The sequence below is a fragment of the Protopterus annectens genome, chromosome 9.part0 (genome assembly GCF_019279795.1).
Source record: "Protopterus annectens isolate FY-2018-M chromosome 9.part0, PAN1.0, whole genome shotgun sequence".
In the NCBI taxonomy this organism is placed as follows: domain Eukaryota; kingdom Metazoa; phylum Chordata; order Ceratodontiformes; family Protopteridae; genus Protopterus; species Protopterus annectens.
Window position 1 is genome coordinate 472,498,102 of NC_056743.1, and position 21,363 is coordinate 472,519,464.

Here is a 21,363-nt window from a genome sequence, read left to right on the forward strand (position 1 = left end):
CAAAAATAGTGTCCCATGGTACCCGTAGCAGCCACACATTGGTCACAAAAGCAACAATGAATGAAAATGTCTAGCGAGCTTGCCTTGAATTGTGCAAGGTTTTTACTTGCCCCCCCCCCGCCACCCATTTGTAAGGCAATATGTCATGTTTTGAAGGATAGAGCTGAAAGGTTCTGTCATCTTGCTGCACTTGTGCAGAATGAAAAATTCATAATAAAATAGAAGTAACAGTCCTTCTGTAAAAGTAATGACATCAGAGTCAATCAAGAAAAGGATGAAAATGCTACTGGGAGTACCCTTTGAAATGTAGAAGTGGGTCCTCCTTGTCTCACAAACTTCCCATCATAAGCCAGAACAACCAGGAAAGCTATCCAGTTGTTTCTACATGTCCCAGTTTGTGAAAACAGTGAAAAATTCTGCCGAGATAAAACATTTCTGGAAAAAAAAAAGTTAAATCTGAAATAATGAAACATGACCTTATGAAAAAAGATGAACTGTAACTGTGCGTTTCTGTTGTGTGTATTGAAAAATGTAATTTCACATTTACATTTTTACAGCATATTGCTAAAGGATTGACTGAAAGTCACCGAGAGTCATTTCTGTTCGGAGCTTATCAGTATCATAAATATTTTGATGTAAGATTTTTGTTTTTGAAAGTTGAAGCGTCTTGTGCGGTGCGTTCTATAATATATTTTTCTAAGGGATTATTTTACAAAAAAATTTGTATGAATGTTTAAGTTTGAAATCTTTGACAGTTAAAACACGTTTCACCTTTCTTTTAAACATTTTCTTATAAATAATGGCAAACATTAGCCATCACACACCACCCCTTGAATTGCTACTGCTGTGCAGGCCAGCATTTATTGACAAATGCTTGTTTTACGTAACCTGTGACAGTTCTCTAAAGTTGTTTGTGGTTAGGTTTTCAAAAAAAATTATAATTTTTTAATTAAATCTCTTATCATTTTAAGGAAATGCATTACTTGTTTGCTTCTATTCTCAAAATCTGACTTTAACTTAAGATGTAAATGCATACAGAATATGTATTCTTACTCTGAAGTCTATGAGATGGTATTTGTATGTTTCTCATTTGTATTATTTATTTATTTATTTATTTAATTTATTTTACATTTGTTGACCGGGATAGTCCGACTGGATATATGTCGATTTTCAGCGGAGGCCCGGGGAGAAAAGCTCCAAGATAATAATACACATTGAACATTTAGTAAATGCTAGTTTCAAGCAGTCCCAATGACTTCCCTCTGCCATCACCAAGCAACTTACCTTTTGGCAGCACCCTTAGGGGGAAAATTAGCACTTTTTGCTCAAAATTGGCAGTTAATAACCCAGGACAAGTGGGTGCTAAATATAGTATCACAGGGATACAGATTCAATTTCCATACTCTGCCAATGGCAAACGGTTGGCCAGATCTGCCAAAAAAACAATGGGCAGAGGCACAGAAACAGGTTGCGTCCCTCATGGATATGGGGCTATTCAGCCAGTACCAGAACAGGAAAAAGGACAAGGTTTTTACTCAAGACTGTTCTTGGTACCCAGAAAGGACAAGGCCTGGAGGCCAATACTGTATTTATCAATTTTGAACACATTCCTGGACATTCCAAAATTCAAAATGCTAACTTTGCAGCAGCTTCTGCCCATGCTGGGCAAGAATGCTTGGCTGGTGACATTAGACCTAAAATAGGCATATCTGCATGTCCCAATAAGGGAATCGTGCAGAAGATCCCTCCGTTTCAAGGCTGGCTTAATGCATTACCAATTCTCTGCACTGCCCTTTGGCTTATCTACTGCGCCCAGGGTCTTTACAAAGTGCCTGGCACCAGTAATTGCTTTTTGCAGACAAAGAAGTATACAAATATATCCTTACTTGAACTGTGTCACTCAAGCAGAGACCAAGGACATTCTTCTTCAGCACCTGGCGTTTGTGAAAAGGCTTCTAACATGCCTAGGGTACACAATAAACGAAAAGAAATCACAACTGGTACCCTCTCAAAATATAACATTCCTGGGTGCAAGCTTGAATACAACTGCCCAGATGGCTTTCCTCATGCCAGACAAACAAAGGCAACTGACTACTTACTTCAAACTGATGGCAATAAAGACCCAGTTATCTGCAAGACAAGCTCTGCAGGCTTTGGGGTTCATGGCATCCTGCATTCTACTGATTCCATATACAAGACTGCATATGAGGAAACTTCAGTGGTACCCAAAAAGTTTATGGAGTCAGCATTGTCACAGTCTGGAAACAATGATTCCTGTCATTCCCTGCCTACAACAGGAGTTTCTATGGTGGGCAAAGACATGTCGCCAAAACATGGGACGGCCCTTCACTCTACCCCCTGCCAGCCAAACCTTAACAACAGACTCATCAGATTATGCATGGGGGGCCCACCTGGTGGGAAGATGCATTCAGAGCATATGGACACCAGAACATATGCATCTGCATATCAACCAAAAAGAGATGTTAGCTGTCAGATGTTAGTTCAAAATGCCCTGACAGCCTTCAAGAACTAATTTCATCCAGGACAACTACTGATAAAGACGGACAACACCACGGTTATGTGGTATATAAACAAGCAGGGGGGCACGCATTCATACCCCCTTTGCAGACTAGCCATGGCACTGTGGGACACAGCTTTGACTTACCAAGTACATCTACAAGCTCAATTCCTGCCAGGAAAACAAAATAATCTGGCAGACGACTTAAGCAGAAACCTCATGGACCCTCACGAGTGGAAATTAGATCCACAGGTCTTCAGCATGATAACAAAGAAATGGGGGAGCCCGGACATAGATCTATTTGCCTCTCTTCAAAATTATCAATTGAAAAAACTCTGCACAAGGACTTATCACAGACAAGCATGGAAAGTGGACGCCTTATCCTTCAGTTTACGCCTTTCCTCCTCTGCCTCTTCTTCCCAAGGTCCTACTAAAAGTCAGACAAGAGAAACCAAACATGATACTAATTGCCCCGGACTGGCCATGCCAATACTGGTACCCAATCCTAAGGAACTTGTCTCAATGCACAGCTTGGACCTTACCTCAAAGACCTCAATTACTGTCCCAGCAAAACAATCGATCCTGCACAGTCAGCTCCATAAACTGAACCTGGCAGCATGGCTGATCATGTAGTTATAAAAACACCTCTCAGTAAAGCTGTGATGGATGTCATTTTGGAAGCCAGAAGGCCTAGTACTAGAAAATCTTATGCTGATAAATGGAAGAGATTCTATGCTTGGAATCGAGCACAAGGAACTGATACAAATGCCAAATATTCCTCGGATATTACAATACTTGACTAAGATGCTTGACAAAGGCCTATCTTTCTCATCAATAAAAATCCATGCCTCTGCCATTTCGGCTCATTACAATACAGAGCCACCAATCTTTTCTCATCCTTTACTGAAGCAGTATCTTAGAGGAGCCAAAAATTTAAGGCCTCCCAGAAGATCACCAATACCTGCATGGGACCTCAATTATGTGTTGGAAAAGCTCACCCTGCTTCCATTTGAACTAGCTGCTACTGCAGATCTAAAGTTCTTATCATGGAAAACAGCTCTGCTCCTAGCAATTACTTCAGCAAGAAGAGTCTCATAGCTACAGGCCCTCATGGCTGCGGAGCCTTTTGTCATATTTTACCCAGACAGGGTGTCTCTGAGGACTAATCCTTCATTTATGCCTAAGATGGTTTCCAGGGTGGCTCTTAACCAAAGTATTCATCTGCCAACCTTTTATCCAAATCCGTAGAACAAAGGGGAGAGGATTCTGCATTCATTGGATGTACAGACAGCTAAGATTCTACTTGAGCAGGACTAAAGCTCTAAGAAAAACTGAGCAGTTACTAGTGACATATGCTGCAGGATCAGAAGGAAAGGCTATTTCAAAGCAGACAATTTCAAAGTGGATAAGCCACTGCATTTGTTTCTGCTACTTACACCATGGCAAACCTGTGCCCAAGGTCATTAGGTCTCATTCCACCAGAGCTGCAGCTACATCAGCAGCCTTTCTCAGAGGAGTACCAACCAAAGACATTCTAGAGGCTGCTACTTGGAGTTCTGTTCACACTTTTACAAAGCATTATCATTTGCCTCTCTACTCTAAGTCCAGGGCAGGCTTTGCCACTGCAGTTCTGCAGGGCCTTATAGCCGCCCCTAATACTGTTTAGCTCCAGCCTCCCATCCATAGCTTTGGGATTCTACCCAAATGTAATGACTGCAACAGTGAAACACGAAGAACATAGTACAGTTGTGTACACGTAACATAAATGTAGATGTTCAAGTGTATTCACTGTTGCAGTCCAGGTTACCCGCCCGCCATCCCCCTTTTTTCTGGAGTTTCTTTTTCCTTCACTATCTTTATTTGCTTGTAAATGAAGGTAAAGTTTGTATTGTTGCATGTATATATAGTTTATATATATATATATATATATTTTTTTTTTGCTACCCTTTTGGGGGCATCTGACATCTGGGGCAAGAAAAACTAAAGAAAATGGCGTTGGCTGCTTGTTTTATACCCCCGACGTCATGGAAGAGGAGACAGGAACGGACACAGGACCCAAGACTTTGGAATTCAGGCTGACTGAGGGCAACATGCCAGCAGATTACCAAAATGTAATGACTGCAACAGTGAATACACTCGAACATCTACATTTATGGTAGGTGTACACAACTGTACTTTAGTGGTTATGTTGAAGGATGGCAGGGGATCCTGCATGTGGCGGAGAAGAGGAGCAACTTAGTTTTGTTGGGGTTTAGGATTAGATGTTGATTGGAGAGCCATTTTTCCACTGTATTGAAGGTATTTTGGATTAATGTGAATAAAGTAGCTGGTGAGATGTCAGAACAAATCAAGGTGGAGTCATCCGCATATTGAATGCAGGTAGCATCTGGGATGACTGAATAAAGGTAGTTTGTAAAGGTGGAAAAAAGAAGGGGTCCTAGTATCGAGCCCTGGGGGACTCCTAATGTGATGGATAGGCCAGATGGTAGCTTGTTCTGCCATAGGACTGCCTGTTGCCTGGCCAGCAGGTAGGATTTATACCATTAGAGTGCATGGTTGTTTAAGGAGAAGGCCTTCAAGGTATTTATAAGTATTTTGTGGGCAACCATGTCAAAAGCCTTGGATAGATCTAGAAAGAGTGCTGAGAATAGTTTGTTGTTATTGCGACTGGGGTTAATGACGTTGGAGAAAGAGCAAATAGTACTGTGGTGTGGCTTAAAGCCATGCTGAAAAGTTGGAGAACAGCTTGTTCTGTGTGAGGTAGTGCATGAGCTATATGTGTACACACGTCTCCATGATTTTAGCAAGAGATGACAGAATAGCTATGGGTCTAAAGTTTGACAGTTCAGTGGAACTATCCGTGATCTTGTGCTTTTGACTAAGTTGTATTCAGTCTTGTGCCAAGGATTTCTGAGAGTCACCAGCTTATTAAAGCCCTGAACTGGAGTAGGCACTTGCTGATGGTATCCTTGATCTTGAATAGCATGAAGTAGATGTCAAAAAATGAGTAAATGCCTGTCTTAGTGGTGATGGGTAGATTAGGTTAAGCTAGGTTGTAGTCTGATTTAATCATTTTAACTGCTTGTTTACCATCAGCTCAACTTTGATTTGTGTTATAAAGTATGAATCATTATTGTTGTGTATATAGACAGATAATGTGAAAATGTTCCATAGCTGGAAAGATGCATAACATACAGGATAGAATTTAAATGCATTACAGGGCAAGTTATTTTTTTTCATTTTAAGTTGTTGCAGATTTATAGTTTAAGAACATATCAAAAATGTAATCCACAATATATTGTCTTTACTTTCTCTAATTTAGGTGACCGATGCCTACCAGGCTGGTTTAGATGCTTTGAAACTGGCCATGAAGGATGTCACTGTGGAAAAGACTGAAAATCTTATGGACCAGATTCAGGAGGTAACACCAGCAGATTAGGGCTTACTTACAGCATAGTTGTGCCTATTTACCTCATTGTTTAGAAAATGAGAATAAACAGTATTGGGAGGTAAAGGGTCTGTTAGCCAGTCTATGTTGGCTTGAATAATGAGATGAGATTGTGGAATGTTGAGTGTGTATGCAGGGCAGAAAGGTGCCCTGCATGGTGTGTGTGTGTGTGTGTGTGTGTGTGCCATCTGAGTGTTGGCATTGCAGGTAGGGTACGGGAAATCCCCCATTTAGCGCTACTGCATATAGCGGTAAAAGGGAGATTTCCCTTACCCCACTATAGTGCGATCTCGGAGTTGGAATATAAAAGTAGGGGGGTGTGGGGGGCACATGGGGGTGCAGGGGCTTGCCCGCATAACATAGTGTTTGTGATATTTTTTTTTTACGGTTCATTTTGAACTTTCGATGTTCTGAACATCGATGTTCTGGTCTCGATGATCAGAACGTCGATATTCTGAACATTCGATGATTCAAAGTGAATCCATATATATATATATATATATATATATATATATATATATATATATATATATATATATAAATAAATAAAATGTTATTTAATAACCGATCAGCAGTAAAGGTCTATACTGTTGTGCTGTTTAAATAGCAACAAATGTAAAACTGCAATTTGCATTGCGTCATTTAAAATTAGTTGAAGGAAGGTTATTTATGCGTGCGTGCGTGTGTGTGTGTGTCTATGTATGTGCTTGCGCATGTTTGTAGGTAGGGTCTGTACAAGAGTGACCACAGATTAGACAAGAAGCAAAACGTCCAGGTACAGAAGAACTGATAACAAAATGTAATTAAAATAAAATGGGTAGAATACCAAGATCAAACAGCTGCAATCAAAATTCTGTTGAAGAAAAAAAAAACTTTAATAAGCTTAACAATTTTGTCTTGTCTGGGCAAGGGATCGTCAGAGTTATATTAAAGAGTTTAAACTTCCTTTAAGTAACCCTCATACACACAATGTCATGACAGCAACCAGTGGGAAAATCAGCTTAATAAAAGTCAATGTTTAGTACTTTAATCAAAAATGCATTTAAATACAACATACATAAAAAGGAAAAGATAAGGAAACCTACATCGCTATAAAACTTCTTCGTCACTATGAGAAGGTCCAGGTCACAATCAATTATAATAGTAGAATGGTTATATATTTAGCATGACATGTCAAGCATTCTACATAGGTAAAACAACTAGACTTCTTAAAAACCAGATTGGTGAACATGTGAAGGATATTAAAAACAAGAAGTCAACTAATGCACTTTACAGGTACTCAGAAGTGTGTTTAAAATTTAAATAATTTTTATTTTTTGTGATCGACAGGACTATTTATAATGGGTGGGGGTGATTCTGAGAGTTTATTGGAATACAAAGAAAACTTGTGGCAGCTAACATTGAATGCCACGTCAAAACCAGGGTTAAATGAGAAAGTATTGATTCGTGCTGTTTTAAAACTTTGTGCAAGTGTAATTTAAACAGTATTTAATTTTAAATCTGAGCTACATAATTCACAGTTTGAAGTTATATAGTGATGTATGTTTCCTTTCTTTTCCTTTTTTATGCATGTTGTATTTAGATGCATTTTTGATTATCAGTTTTAAAGTACTAAACATTGACTTTTATTAAGGTCCATTTCCCATTGATTGCTGTTGTGACATTGTGTGTATGGGGATTATTTAAAAGAAGTTTAAAAAACTTTTTTTAATGCAACTCTGATGTAGCCTTGCTGTGAGAAGGCAGAAGCGCCAAGTTAAAGTTTTTTGTCTTCAGCAGAATTTTGGTTGTGACTGTTTGGTCTTGGTATTCTAGCCATTTTATTTTGTTTTGTTTCAAGTGTGTTCTTCTTTCGGCTTTTCCCGGTTAGGGGTAGCCACAGCAGATCACCTGTTCGCTCATGATTGGCAGTGGAGTTTTACAGTGTTGAGTTGCCAGCCCAGCGCCCAACCTTCCACAGAAGGCACACACGCACTCACACCTAGGGCCAATTTAGCGTGTCCAATCCACCTACAGCATGTCTTTGGGATGAGGGAGGAAACCGGAGCACCCATAGGAAACCCACGTGACCACAGGTAGGACATGCAGACTCCGCACAGAAGGCACCCCAGCTGACGATTGAACCAGAGAACCTCTTGCTGTGAGGTGACAATGCTAACTGCTGCACCACCGTGGCCGCTGATAACAAAATGTCTGTACTATGCATAGAAGTTCTGGGATGAAGAAATTGTTATACCCTTGAGGATACACTTGATTTTATAACATTGAAGAAAATTGGGTATATGTTATCAGAAAGCAAGAGTTGAAGAGATTCATAAATGCTGTATTTAGACAATAAAAATTGTACTTTTAAGCAAAGTCAAACAATAAAAAGTAATTATTATTCAAAAGTGCCCATTCTAATTGGGTAGCATTCACAATGCCTGAGAAAGAATTGCAAAAATATCCATAATAATCTGGGTATTTACTTGGGAAATGTAATGAAATTACAAGTGACACACCATACCCGATCACTGTGGAGCTGCAAGTAAAAGATTCATAGCGTAGTAAGTGACATCAGTTATGGGTGTGGTGTACCTCATTGCTAGAGAAGATCTGATGTACGTAGTAGCAAGGCAGAAGACCTAATGTGTTAACTTAATTACCCCTAATTCATTCAGCTACACTTTGAAACACATGTAGTGATTGGTAAGATCCATTTTTCTACTTAAGGAGTGAAGCTGCCCCAGATAAAAACTGTAAAATTTTATGGATTGCCATAAGAGCCCTGTGGCCAGTACAATGTGAAAGCTCAGTCGCACCTGAGTGTACTTCACTGTGAGACTCTAAGAATATGAGGTCACCCTATGAGGTCTGTTGAAGCACAAAACTAATACAGTGAGATGTGATTTTTACAGAGACAGCAGGCCCCTTTGTACCCCCAGTGTGAGCACCTGCTCTGTTGCCCTCCTGTTACTTAATCATTCTTATTAAGTGCTCACACAGCCTCATAGATCCTACAATATTATGATGAAAATGATGACGGTATTGCCCTTGTCTCTGACAACATGTAACTTGTGCAAAATTAAGCTGTGGTGGTATTGGGGGGGGGGGGGGCACAGCAAAGTATTTGTTGGATTGCATGTGGCAAACTATCCTGTAAAAGCATTATGTAAAATTTGAAGAAGTTCATTAAGTATCCCAGTGGTGTGTAACTCAGTCTTTTCAACCTGCATGGTTGCACGCTAAGCGTTCTTTTCAAACGCATGCACACACACACACAAAACTTTTTTATATTGTTTGTATACCCACACGTGCATATGTATAATGTATGTACACTTTAAATGCTAGGTAACAGTTTTTGTTTGTTTTTTGGCAAGTAAGTGATGCTGCTGTAGCCTTCTTGATGTGATTTTTCATTTGTCTTGTTGAGGAGGAAGTGTGGTTAATTGCTAACTGAGGGGTAATGAATTGTGACGCTTTTCTGTGCAGTGACAGGGAGCAGAACACACATTTTCTTTTTCTCCCTCATTTCTGGTCAGCTGTATTCCCAAAGAGTTCCTCAGCATTTTCTCAGCAATGTCAGAGTGACTAAGCTGTAGATATCTTACCTTAGGCTTTTCGTATTGGTGAGAGATGAAGCTGTCTGTGTCTGATCTGTTCAGCAATCTGTTTCCATCTTACCATTTCTTCAGGCAGGGCAGATAGCAGGAACTGAATACAGTCTCACAGAAAAGCTTGGACAAGTGAAGTCTTGATTTTTTTTTCTAGGACTTAACATCAATTAGTGTAGAATTCATCCAAACTCAGGTTATCACTGTAGCATAATATATTGTACTACTAGCACTGGCCTGGCTGCACTGATCTTCCGCCCCTCAGGGCAAGCCTGGAAGCAACCCGTCTTCTAGTTGCATTGCTCCTTATAATATGCAAAGATGTGTTTTGCATATGAGGGACAGTATCCCCTTTGTACTTACTTATGATCCAGCACAGCAGATTGTGGAGGGCTTGGCATGTTACATAGAATGGCACCAGAATTCCCCTTTGTTTATGGCATACTATCTAGGTACTTACCCTTCTGGTGGACATTAGCAGCATCAGAAGTAATGCTGCTAAAAGCTATGGAGTAAGGAACTGTGCTACAAGAAGTAATGTTAGGAATCTGAGTCAGAAGGCACAGTTCATTAGTTTGGGCTTGAGGAGGGTATCCACAGGACAAGGTAGTTGTGCTTTTGTTCTTCACTGAGCTGTACAGTGTTCCTACACATGAAATGACATTTTTTCTCTTTTATTATGTTAAGATGTGTGACACTCAAGAAGACATCAACCGGACACTTGCCAGCCTGGGGACTGAACTGTCAGGTATGCCAGCTTCCTGTGTTTGATATTTCTTTGCGTAAATATATTGGTTATTATTGTGCATTGCAGAGAAGTCCCCCCCCAAGTACCTGAAAAACCATATTAGGAGCAGCATACTTTCCATAACACAATTGTTTGTTGTGTTAAAATGATAGGATGCTTTGGGATGTTATGTTGTGTTACCTGTGTGAAGTGGAGAAGATTAACGGTCTTCACGAGAAGAATCTATAGAAATGGATTAAAAATTGAAGGTTTGATTTGCAAGACTTTGTGAAAGCTAAACCCATAGTATCTGCTGTTAGTTCATTGTTGTGCCGTGGGTTCACCTCTCCGATGTCATGAGTGTTACTGCATGTAAATCTTGCAGCCTGCATTTGGTGTGTGCTGTATGACAGCTGGATGGTAAACTACGGTGGCTTCCCAGTCATACTTCTGGATATGTCAAAGTGTAACTAGTCTTTTGTCTGTCATCTGCGATGCATACCATAGATAACACATTCACTCTGCACGTTAAAATGAGTGTGAATTCTGGGGTATTTCATATTATTACACTTCTCACGGATATGAGAAGTGAATAATTTCATAAACTACCATGGTGATACACAAAGGTTTTATGTATCCTCTCTTTGGGGTGGAGCTGCACATCCCACCATTATTCGTAATAGTTACCGACTAAGATTTTTTCCCTGCTACATTTATAAACTAGTACATCTGACACTGAGGACTCTGAATCCATTGTTGACCTCCACACTGGAAATCATCAAAAGTGTATGTTGACTTTAACAGTATTATAAGAAAAATATTTTTGCAAAAAAAAGTTCTACGCTTGTTTTCCTCCTTTACTGTAACCAGTATAGTCCAGATACAGATTTGCTGTATCTAGGACTGTTTTGTAAGTTTCTGAGCCTCCCCCAGACCTTTCTGTGTTGGAGGGAAGCCTTCTGGCTTATCAGTGGGAGTGGTAAGCTTCTACCACAAGAGGAGTGGTTTCTGGCCCAGAAATTGTAGTTCAATGGCCGTTTGGGCAGTTTTTCCATCTCTCTCAACTTTCTGGTTTAAAAGCCCATGTTTGCATGGGTTTGCGCTTGTTTAAGCTCCGGAGATCCAGTTTTGGCATTCCGCAGACTACAAGAGCAACAGGAAGGAGAAAAAGATGCTCTAAGTGCCTCCATTTTGCTTTTTTCGTAATTTACTGCTCTCTGCACTTTTTTGTCGTTTTTAATTTATCTGCATTTATTTAAACTGTATTTGCCTTAATATTGCTACACACTCAAGTGCGTTAGCTTGTACTGCATTTAAAGTGTTTTTGCTACTGTTTTAACTGCTTTTCTGCAAAACAAAAAAAAAAAAAAAAAAAAAAAGAAGTTCTAAGCTTGTTTCCCGCTTTTCCTGTAACTAATCTAGTCCAGATACAGATTTGCTGTATTCAGGACTGTTTTGGTTTGCTGTTTGGGCAGTTTCCATAACTTTCAATTTTCTGGTTTAAAAGCCCGTGTTTGCACACTGTGCATTGGTGCTCAGTTGAGGTAAACTATTACCGGTGCCAGAAAGTCTGCTCTTCAATTTTTCCTTTAGAACGTGCTTGTTCTTTTATTTCTTGCACTTCAGTTAGCTTAATCGGCTAGCACTTTAACAGGCTTTTGTAGCATTTATTGTAGCACACTTAGGTGCCATCAGCAGTAGTTGTTCCTACGCAGTAACAGAACGAGTACTTATTAGTTATGACCACCCCTCCTGGTATAATTGTAGGGCAATTTCCTGTGCTTTCTCCAGTTAGCCTGGTGCACTTGGGCATTCTGAGACAGTGTGGCAACTGTCTAATGTACAAAGACAGTCCTCTCCTTTGACCTCCAAACATTCATACTTGTGAGAGATGCACTTATATCACCAAACTGGAAGCAGTGCATACTCCAACTAAGACCTAGCTGGTCAAGAGGAGAAGGACAACGCCTGCAACTCACTACATAGAACACACAGCCCTCCAAAACACCAACCATCACAACCCATACATAGAAACACAAACCATGCACCCACCTTCGCAGAGGCTTTCAGTAAAAATTTACCAAAACAACAGAGACTCTGAGACAGAAACGCACTCCACCACAGCACAACACTAACCCCGCAATAGCTCACCACCACAGTGTGCCTCTCAACATAAGCCCTTAAGGCAAAACACTTTGCCCAAAGTACTAATCATAGGAGACTCAGTTGTGAAGCACAGTGATGTCCCACTCACTAGGTTGAACAAGGAGAAGGTGACAGTCAGTTGTCTATCAGGTGCCAGTATCTGCCACAACACATGCACTTAGGTCACTCCACAAGTACAAATATGACTCTGTCCTTGTCCATGTGGGTGTGAATGACCTGAGACATACTTCCTGGACTACATGAAAAGAGATGTGATTATGTGGCCCAGGTAGGTATGACCCTAGCCCTGAGCGGTATTCTACCGTCACCCAGAATGATACCACAGTACAAGCAGAAAGTGATTGACTTCAGCAATTGGCTAAGTTTCTGGTGTCATTCTAAGGTGATCCAGTATCTGTCTGCCTGGACGACATGATTGACAGACCTCTACGCTTTGCCAGAGGCGGCCTGCATCTGTCACTTCTCGGATTCCGGGTATGGCTAAGGCTCTTGCCATCCCTATAGTGCCTTTTTTAGGTAGTGTTCCAATGACCAAAATTCCACCGTAACAGCTACAAACCAATACAATAGGAGGGTCATGCTGCTCAGTGCTAGAAGTCTAAATCTCAAGATGCACTCACTCGAAGCTCTCCTCAAAATGGAGAATGTTGACATCTGTGCTGTAATGGAGACCTAGAGTCAGAAAGTGCCCCTGCACTCCCAGTCCACAACTCATTCCATACCTTTCAGCTCCAGAATACGGACGGAAGCTCCAAAGGTGGTGGTGTCTTCATATTCTTAAAGGATATGCACACCTTTAAACTGGTAGCCTGGCATAATGCATCCGAGATACTTCAGGTACAACTAACACTGGGTATGACAGTGATGCAAGTCCTAGCCTGCTACAGAACCCAAAACATGCCCTTAGACTCTCACTCCAAGTTCCTAAGCACCCTGGAATCTGTCAAGGTCCAACCCAGTGCTGTCATACTGGGTGACTTCAACTACCCTTCCATAAACTGGGAAAACTATTCAGGTACCAATGTACAGGCCCAATGCTTTTTGGAATTTATCATTTCCAATGCCCTGGACCAGCTCATTCTGACCCCTCACTAGAGGAAGCAACATCCTTGACCTGATTATCACCAACATGGGAGACCTTTGCTCCACACTTATAGTCAATTCCTCCCTGGTTACATCCGACTACAAACTGATCACCGTGGAAATCTCTATCTCAACTACAACCCCTGCTAAGGTGACAGCCCTGAAAAACTTCTCTAAAGCTGACTTTGGGCTCCTAAAAACAGAGGTGGCTAACATCTCGGCACCCATGCCAATGGAAAATAGCTGCATGACTGCCAAACCATACACCCATGCACTGTACAAGCACGTACACAAATGCATGGACCTTGCCATACCAAATAGAACTAAGAAGGCTCTCCTCCAAAAAAGGAAGCCAGTCTGGTGGTCCCCAGCCATCAATAAACTCTACAACAGAAGGAAGAAACTGATGCAGAAACAAATGAAGTCACAAGACTGGAAAACCTCCTTTATCAGTCTCAACAAAAAGCTGAGATCTCTTGTCAAATCCTCTAAAGCCAGCTATGAAGGCAGAAGTGCAGCAGACACCAAAAACAAACACAAAGCCTTCTATAGATATATCAATAACCTCCAAGGCAATACCCAGATTTGCTGTGAGCAGTTGCACAATGGCACCTCCTGTACTGAGCCAACAGGTATAGCCAACATACTTTCCTGACAGATTCAGTGCCAACTTTACCCCTCTTCCCCCCAAGGGGCCTATCACAATACCAAAAGAAAGCCTGGTATTCACCATTTCTGTGGCACAGGTAAAAGCTGCATTGTCCAAAGCCATGAATACAGTATCCATGGGACCTGAGAATATTCCTAGTTGCGTCCTACATGAGTTACAAAATGAACTGGCACCACATCTGTGTTTCCTGTTCCATCATAGCCTTACCTCAGGCTATGTCCCTAACGAAGCTATGTCCCTAACAAATGGTGCACTGCTACAGTCATCCCACTACATAAGGGAGAGCAACTACAGACCCTGGGAATTATCGCCCCATTAGTCTGACGAGTCTGGTATGCAAAGCTATGGAGCACATTATCATGGACCTGCTTAACAAAGATATAGGCAATCTCCAAGCTCTTGACCCCACACAGTTTGGCTTTGCAAATGGGAGATCCTGCCTGCTAAACCTGGTTGACTTCTTTGAGGCAGTCACCAAGGCTGTGGATGAGGGTAAGGCAGTCCATACAGCCTACCTCGACCTGGCCATGGCCTTCGATACCATTCCCCTCTCGGGTATCATTGATAAACTCACCAAATTCGGCATCGATCCTTACATCAGCAGGTGGGTTGCAAATTGGCTCACAGACAGGACCCACAGAGTGGAAGCTGTGGATTCCAAGTCAGGCTGTCGACCAGTCATGAGTGGAACCCCATAGGGCTCGCTTCTTGGTCCTCTCCTTTTTGGCCTCTACTTCTCAGAAATCCAGGCCAACACAGAAGGACTCTGGCTGACCAAATTCGGTGATGACTGCAAGCTAGGAGTCATTATCAAGTCCCCAAGTGATGCAGACATCTTACAAAAGGGCCTCTCTGAGACCAATGACTGGTGTTGTAACCATGGCCTGAAGCTTAACGCCAAAAAATACGTGATCATACCCTTTGGAAAAAAATCAGTTCCCACGAATTACCATGTTGATGGGAGCCGACTGAACACTGAAGGGGCCATAAGACATCTGGGCACCCAGGTCGACTGCTACCTCACCTTTGACCACCACATTGCCACTGTGGTCAGAAAGTCCTTCTAAGTGGCATTTCTTATAACCAAAGGTTTCACATCCAGGAAAAAAGAGGTCATCGTCCCTCATTAGACCAATCATCGAATGTAACTCCCTGTTTGGCATGTACCTGACCAGACACCTGCAGCAGCTGGAGAGGCCACAAAAATGCCTCACAAAAAGGATCCTAGGCCTTAAACACATGTCCTACATGGACAGACTCAAGAAACTTCAGCTGTTCTCAGTCTCTTATTGTCTACTTAGATGTGATCTCTGCTTGACTTGCAAAGCCATGTCTGACCCAGCCCTACTTGAAATGCTACACCTAAAGAAATCCCAATCCCTCCACACCACACAACCTCATTACCACAATTAACAGAACATGCTGGAGGGACAGGTTCACCTCCCAAATAGTGCCCACCCTCTGGAATAAACTTCCCATTCATGTTAAGCACAGCACCTCGCTGGCCCTCTTCAAGAGAAATCTTGACGAGTGGATGGGTAACAAAGTTCACCCCAGGAATCACTCTAGTTGCCCTACTGGATAGGGGCTCTGTGAACTAACATCAGGTGGCACGGTGCCTGGAACATTTTTTTGGGTTAAGCTTGTAAAGGCTCCAGGGCCATTAGCCTGGTACACACCTATGAACATATAAGGGGGGGGGGGACTTCTGCAGCTTCCACATATATAAAGATACGTATATATATATATCAACTTTAGTAATTCCTGTGAGAAAATCTTAATGGTATGATTTTGGTAGTCCAAAGTATTTCTTAACTTTTAAATAAAAAGCTTACTAATTGAGGTGTACTAGTACCAAATCTCTGTTCAGTAAATCCAAAAGACCACACATGGAAATGGTTTATCCCATAGAAAAAGGTAGATTTATTCCTAAATGATAAGCGTTTTCACGCTAAATGTGGGGTTTTATCAAATCTATTTTGTACATGTAAGGGGCTCTTTATATAGATAATCATTTCAGAATACCAGTGGATCAATCCTGAATGCTGTGGGAGGGGAAAATGGCTAAAGAGACTAGGGGGTTGGCCCAGGGTTAAAGTGTAACTAACATATATACTGTATGGGTCGCTAGTGGGTGCGACCTATATTGGAGGAGAAGGACCAACAGTATAGGATTAGGGTTGGCTGGTGAGTTACTTGTACATGTGCATGGATTGGTAAAAAGAAATGAATGCTGATTGGTGAGTGTGTGTATGGAAGAATGGATTGGATAACAATAAGACAGTATTATCTGAGGGTCACTTGCATTCACAGAACTACTTCTCATGTAATTCACTGGAACCATTCAGAATTAATGCAAACATATAAGAATGAAAATTCAAATACAAAGACAAATTTGCACAGAGGTAGCTTGCTCTGTCCCATAACATATATACTATTCCCCCTGACATTACCAAATCACAGATATTAAATAAAGTGCCCTGATACATTCAAACAGATGACCCTAACAGCAGACTTAGCCACCAAGTACAAATCCACCATTATGAGGCTGGACACCTCTACCTTTGTGGCAGTCAGAATTAAAAACATGTACCGGTCATTCTCAGCAAAACCTGAATTAAAACTTCAGTTCCAGCTGCAAGTATGTCAACATAATCCAACTGCAAACTTGTCAACATAACACAAAAAGTGGCATGCTGAATGTTAGTAACATTACAGTGGACAGTATATATTTAGCTATAATGGATTTCAGTGGGAAGCTGGTTAGGAAGTCCATCACACTTTTGCAGCATGATCTGGTGTTTGTTTTTAGTTTCAGCTTCAAAATAGGTTTAGGTAGCTTCGGAAAGAGAGTTTTTTTTTCCTCCAAAGAAAGCCAGTCTTGAAGATGTCCTTCAAGAATGCAACTGCAGTCCTGACATATGGGTTGTCCTGCCTCAGGCAGCCCTTCGGTCGGCCAGATTCCAAAGTCTGGGTCCGGCGTCGGCTGATGTCGCCTCCTCCCCGACGTCAGAGCGGCTGGGGTATAAAGGCATCCGCCGACGCCATCTTCTTCAGTCTTTCTTGCCGCGCGGTGCCCGAAGCAGAAGCAGTTCGCAAGTGCCGGTCGGTCAGCTCCTGTGTTTCAGTTACTGAAGTCATCTAAAAGCTAAGTACCCCATTGGGGAACATTTTTTCTTGCCTCAGCCGATGTCAGAAAAAATTGAAAAAGTTAATAATTGTTTGTCTTGTGGTAAACAAATACCTCATAAGAACTTCCATTCTTACTGCCTCCCTTGCCTGGGCCCAGACCACGACGTCTCGGCCTGTGCTGCCTGTGCTTGCTTTAATAAGCGCACACTCAGGCGCCGGGCAGAATTTGCCGAGGACTTTTTTGGCGAATCCTTTGCTTATATCATGCCGTCGGAACAACCGACAACACAATCTACCAAAAAACGTAAGGACCGGGACCAACATCCTTGGCCCGCGTCTCCCACCGATACCACACCTAAGCCCTCCGTGAGTGTTTCGGTCCCTTCGGAAGCGGTAATTCTACCGCCCCAGGCCGACAACACCGCTTTAACGCGTTCTTCAGTCCCCGAGATTTCACCAGTGCAGGTGGTTGATTTTCCTCCAGAAACTGAAGCTCTGGATTTACCCGACACCATTCCGGTGGACAAGGTTTCCCCTGCACGTGGAGCAGCTAGGCCTCCAGTATCCATGTCCATCAAGGCCTTTGCACGTGCTAAGCCTGCCAGCCAGGCCAAGGCCCACCCTAAGCCTACTGCTCAGGGTCCCTCTTCTGATAGACAGATCATGACTCTTGCTGCAGATTTAATCTCTCTTATCAGATGGTCTCAGCCACACCCGGACAGAGGTTCTCAGCCGCCTGCAGATAAAAGGCCTAGAACTGAGCAGACAGACACCCTCTCCTCTGATGAAGCCTCTGGGGATTCAGAGCACTCAGATACCCAGGAAGTATCCTTCCAGGCCTATGAGGATTCGGATGCTGAGGATTCTATTCCCTCTGCCTCCCCTCCAGAGGATATTTCTTTTGGTGAAGTTCTCCACTCCATGAGAGAACATTTTCAGTGGCAGGGTCAGGAATTCTCTGACTCCAGGAAAAGGCTACGTACCTTCCTTAAGCTGCCCCAACACAGACCTTTAACTATCCCTCCAGTGTTGGATGTTCTTGATGTATACTCAGACTCCAGTGCTTCGCCTGATTCTCTCCCTCCTGCTCCTGTCAAACCTGACAGATATTACAGGGTCCCTGAAACCCATAAGCATCTCTTTAAGGCCCACTCTGTGGATTTAGAGACTATTTCACAGGGCCCCAAGGCAGTGGCTTCTTCCTTGGCCAAAAACCCTCTGCCCGCTGACAGGGAAGCTAGGTCCCTGGAGAGATGGGGCAAAAAAGTTTATACCTCTTCCACCCTTGCCATGAGGTCACTTAACTGCCTTTTTCATATGTTTCAGTACCAGGATTTCTTAATGGATGATTTGCAGAAAAAGTTAGCCTCTCCTGAGCCTATAGATAGAAAGGCATTGCAGGATTTGGTTCATAACACTCAGCAGGTTAGCAATCATTTTCTACAGTGTGGTTATGATGCATTGGAAGCTTCATGTAGGGCAGCCATGACAGGGGCCGTTATACGTAGACATGTTTGGTTGAAAGAACAGCCACTGCCAGACCATGTTAAAGTTAAGCTCCTGGATGCACCTCTGGAAAAACAGAAGCTTTTTGGTGCTAATGCACAGGATGTGCTGAAGTCTATTGAGGAAAAGGCAAAATCAGTACAGACCGTCAAGGATTTCCTCCAGGTTCAACCTCCCAGATTCAGTAGGAATTGGCCTTCTAAGAATTGGTCCTTTCCAGACTCGGACAAGTTTCAAAGGGGAAAGAACAGGCGTGCTCGAGGTAGAGGGCAATACCGAGGCTCCTACAGGGGCCGCCAATGGCAACCACCAAATCAAAGAAGTGGCACAGGGAGTTCGCCTGCACCACAGGGACAATCACAATGACTTGACTATCAATCAGCCTACCAAGGCTCAAAGAGAAGCTCCTGTAGGCGGAAAATTATCCTTATTCTCAAAGAACTGGCACATTTTAACCAAGGACAAATGGATTCTGGACATAATAGACAGAGGTTACAGGTTCCACTTCCACACCTTACCAACGAGACAAGGCATGCCAAACCTGCCACAAAATCAAAGGGCAGAGGCTCTCTTACAAGTTACAAAGCAGTTACAAATAAAAGCTATAGAGAAAGTACCTCCTCAGGAACAAGGCCAGGGATTCTATTCAAGACTGTTCCTTGTTCTAAGAAAAGAAAAGCAATGGAGGCCTATACTGGACTTGTCTAGTCTAAACACTTTTCTCATTGTGCCAAAATTCAAAATGCTGACGTTACAGCAACTCCTTCCCATGCTGGGCAAGGGGTCTTGGCTCGTTACTCTGGACCTCAAGGAGGCATACCTGCATGTCCCAATCAGACACAGTTGCAGAAGATACCTCAGATTTCTTGCAGGAACAGAGCATTATCAATTCTCAGCATTGCCGTTTGGCTTATCTACTGCGCCCAGTGTATTCACGAAATGCCTGGCATCAGTAATTGCACATTGCAGACTCCAGGGGATTCAAATATACCCTTACCTGGACGACTGCCTCATACAAGCAGACAGCAAACAAGCATTGATAAAAAACTTGGACTATGTCATTCAGTTGCTACAGGCTTTGGGATACACAGTCAACATTCAAAAATCAAGACTATTACCATCCCAAAAGATTATTTTTCTAGGAGCAAAACTGGACACACAATCACAAATGGCTTTCCTCACAGAGGAGAAACAACAGCATTTACCAGATTACTTCAAAAGCCTAGCAAAACATACCCAGCTGACCGCAAGGAAGATCCTGCAGGCCCTGGGTTTCATGGCATCTTGCATCCTTCTGATCCCCCTGGCAAGACTACACATGAGAAAGCTACAATGGTATCTAAAAAGCTTATGGTCTCAACACAGCCACAACCTGGAAGATGTAATACCACTCATTCCATGTCTGCAAAGGGAATTTTTGTGGTGGGCTCAAGCAAGCCAGTTAAACCAAGGCATGTCCTTCAACAAAGTTCAAGCAAGTCAAACCATTACAACAGACACCTCAGATCATGGATGGGGGGCGCACATGGAGGACAGATGCATTCAAGGCCAATGGACTCCCACGGAAATGCCTCTGCACATAAATCAAAAAGAGATGTTGGCAGTGATGCATGCCATAGAAGCCTTTGGAAAATCTCTTCAACAAGGCCATCTGCTAATAAGGACAGACAACACCACTGTCATGTGGTATATAAACAAACAAGGAGGCACTCACTCGTATCCCCTCTGCAGACTGACAATGGCTCTTTGGGAAAAAGCCCTGAAACTGAACATCCATTTGCAATCCCAGTTTGTTTCGGGCAAGGACAATGTACTGGCGGACAGGTTGAGCAGAAATTTCATGGATCCACATGAATGGATGCTGCATCCACACATTTTTTCACAAATAACTGCATGGGGAAGACCAGACATAGATCTATTTGCTTCTCATCTAAATCACCACCTGGACAAGTTCTGCTCAAGGACACACCATCCTCCAGCCTGGAGAACGGATGCTGTCTCCTTCAGCTGGAATACACTGAAAATCTATGCATTCCCTCCTCTACCATTACTGGCCAAGGTGTTACTGAAGATCAAAGCAGAGCAACCAAAAGGAATACTGATAGCTCCAGACTGGCCGAGGTAGCACTGGTATCCCTTGCTACTGAGCATAACTCACTCCAAACCGTGGCCCTTGCCCCAATGGCCTCTGCTACTAACACAACACAATTACAGGACTGTTCATCAAAACCTGCAAACATTGCAACTGGCAGCTTGGAGGGTTCCCTGACTTTGTCCCATGAAACCCTCTCCGAAAGGTTCAGGAAATCTTGCTGGAAGCACGCAGACCTTCCACCAGAAAAACCTATGCGGCCAAATGGAAGAGATTCATCATCTGGAATGCCAAAAAGGGACAGGATGCATCACTGATGAGCATGCCTCAGATATTAGAATACTTGGCAGAAATGTTTCATAAGGGCCTCTCATATTCATCCATTAAAATACACGCTTCAGCAATCTCAGCAAACTTCAACTATGATC

General features: G+C 42.5%; 1 protein-coding gene across 2 annotated transcripts in view; it reads left to right on the top strand.

The window, feature by feature from the left end:
* CHMP7 (charged multivesicular body protein 7) overlaps positions 1-21,363 on the top strand; it is a 421,425-nt gene that overhangs the window by 132,479 nt on the left and 267,583 nt on the right. For both annotated transcript variants that reach the window (XM_044083012.1, XM_044083013.1), the window contains exons 7-8: positions 5,841-5,939; positions 10,247-10,307. In XM_044083012.1, the coding sequence (XP_043938947.1) occupies positions 5,841-5,939; positions 10,247-10,307 (160 nt within the window). The remainder of the gene's footprint in view (positions 1-5,840; positions 5,940-10,246; positions 10,308-21,363) is intronic.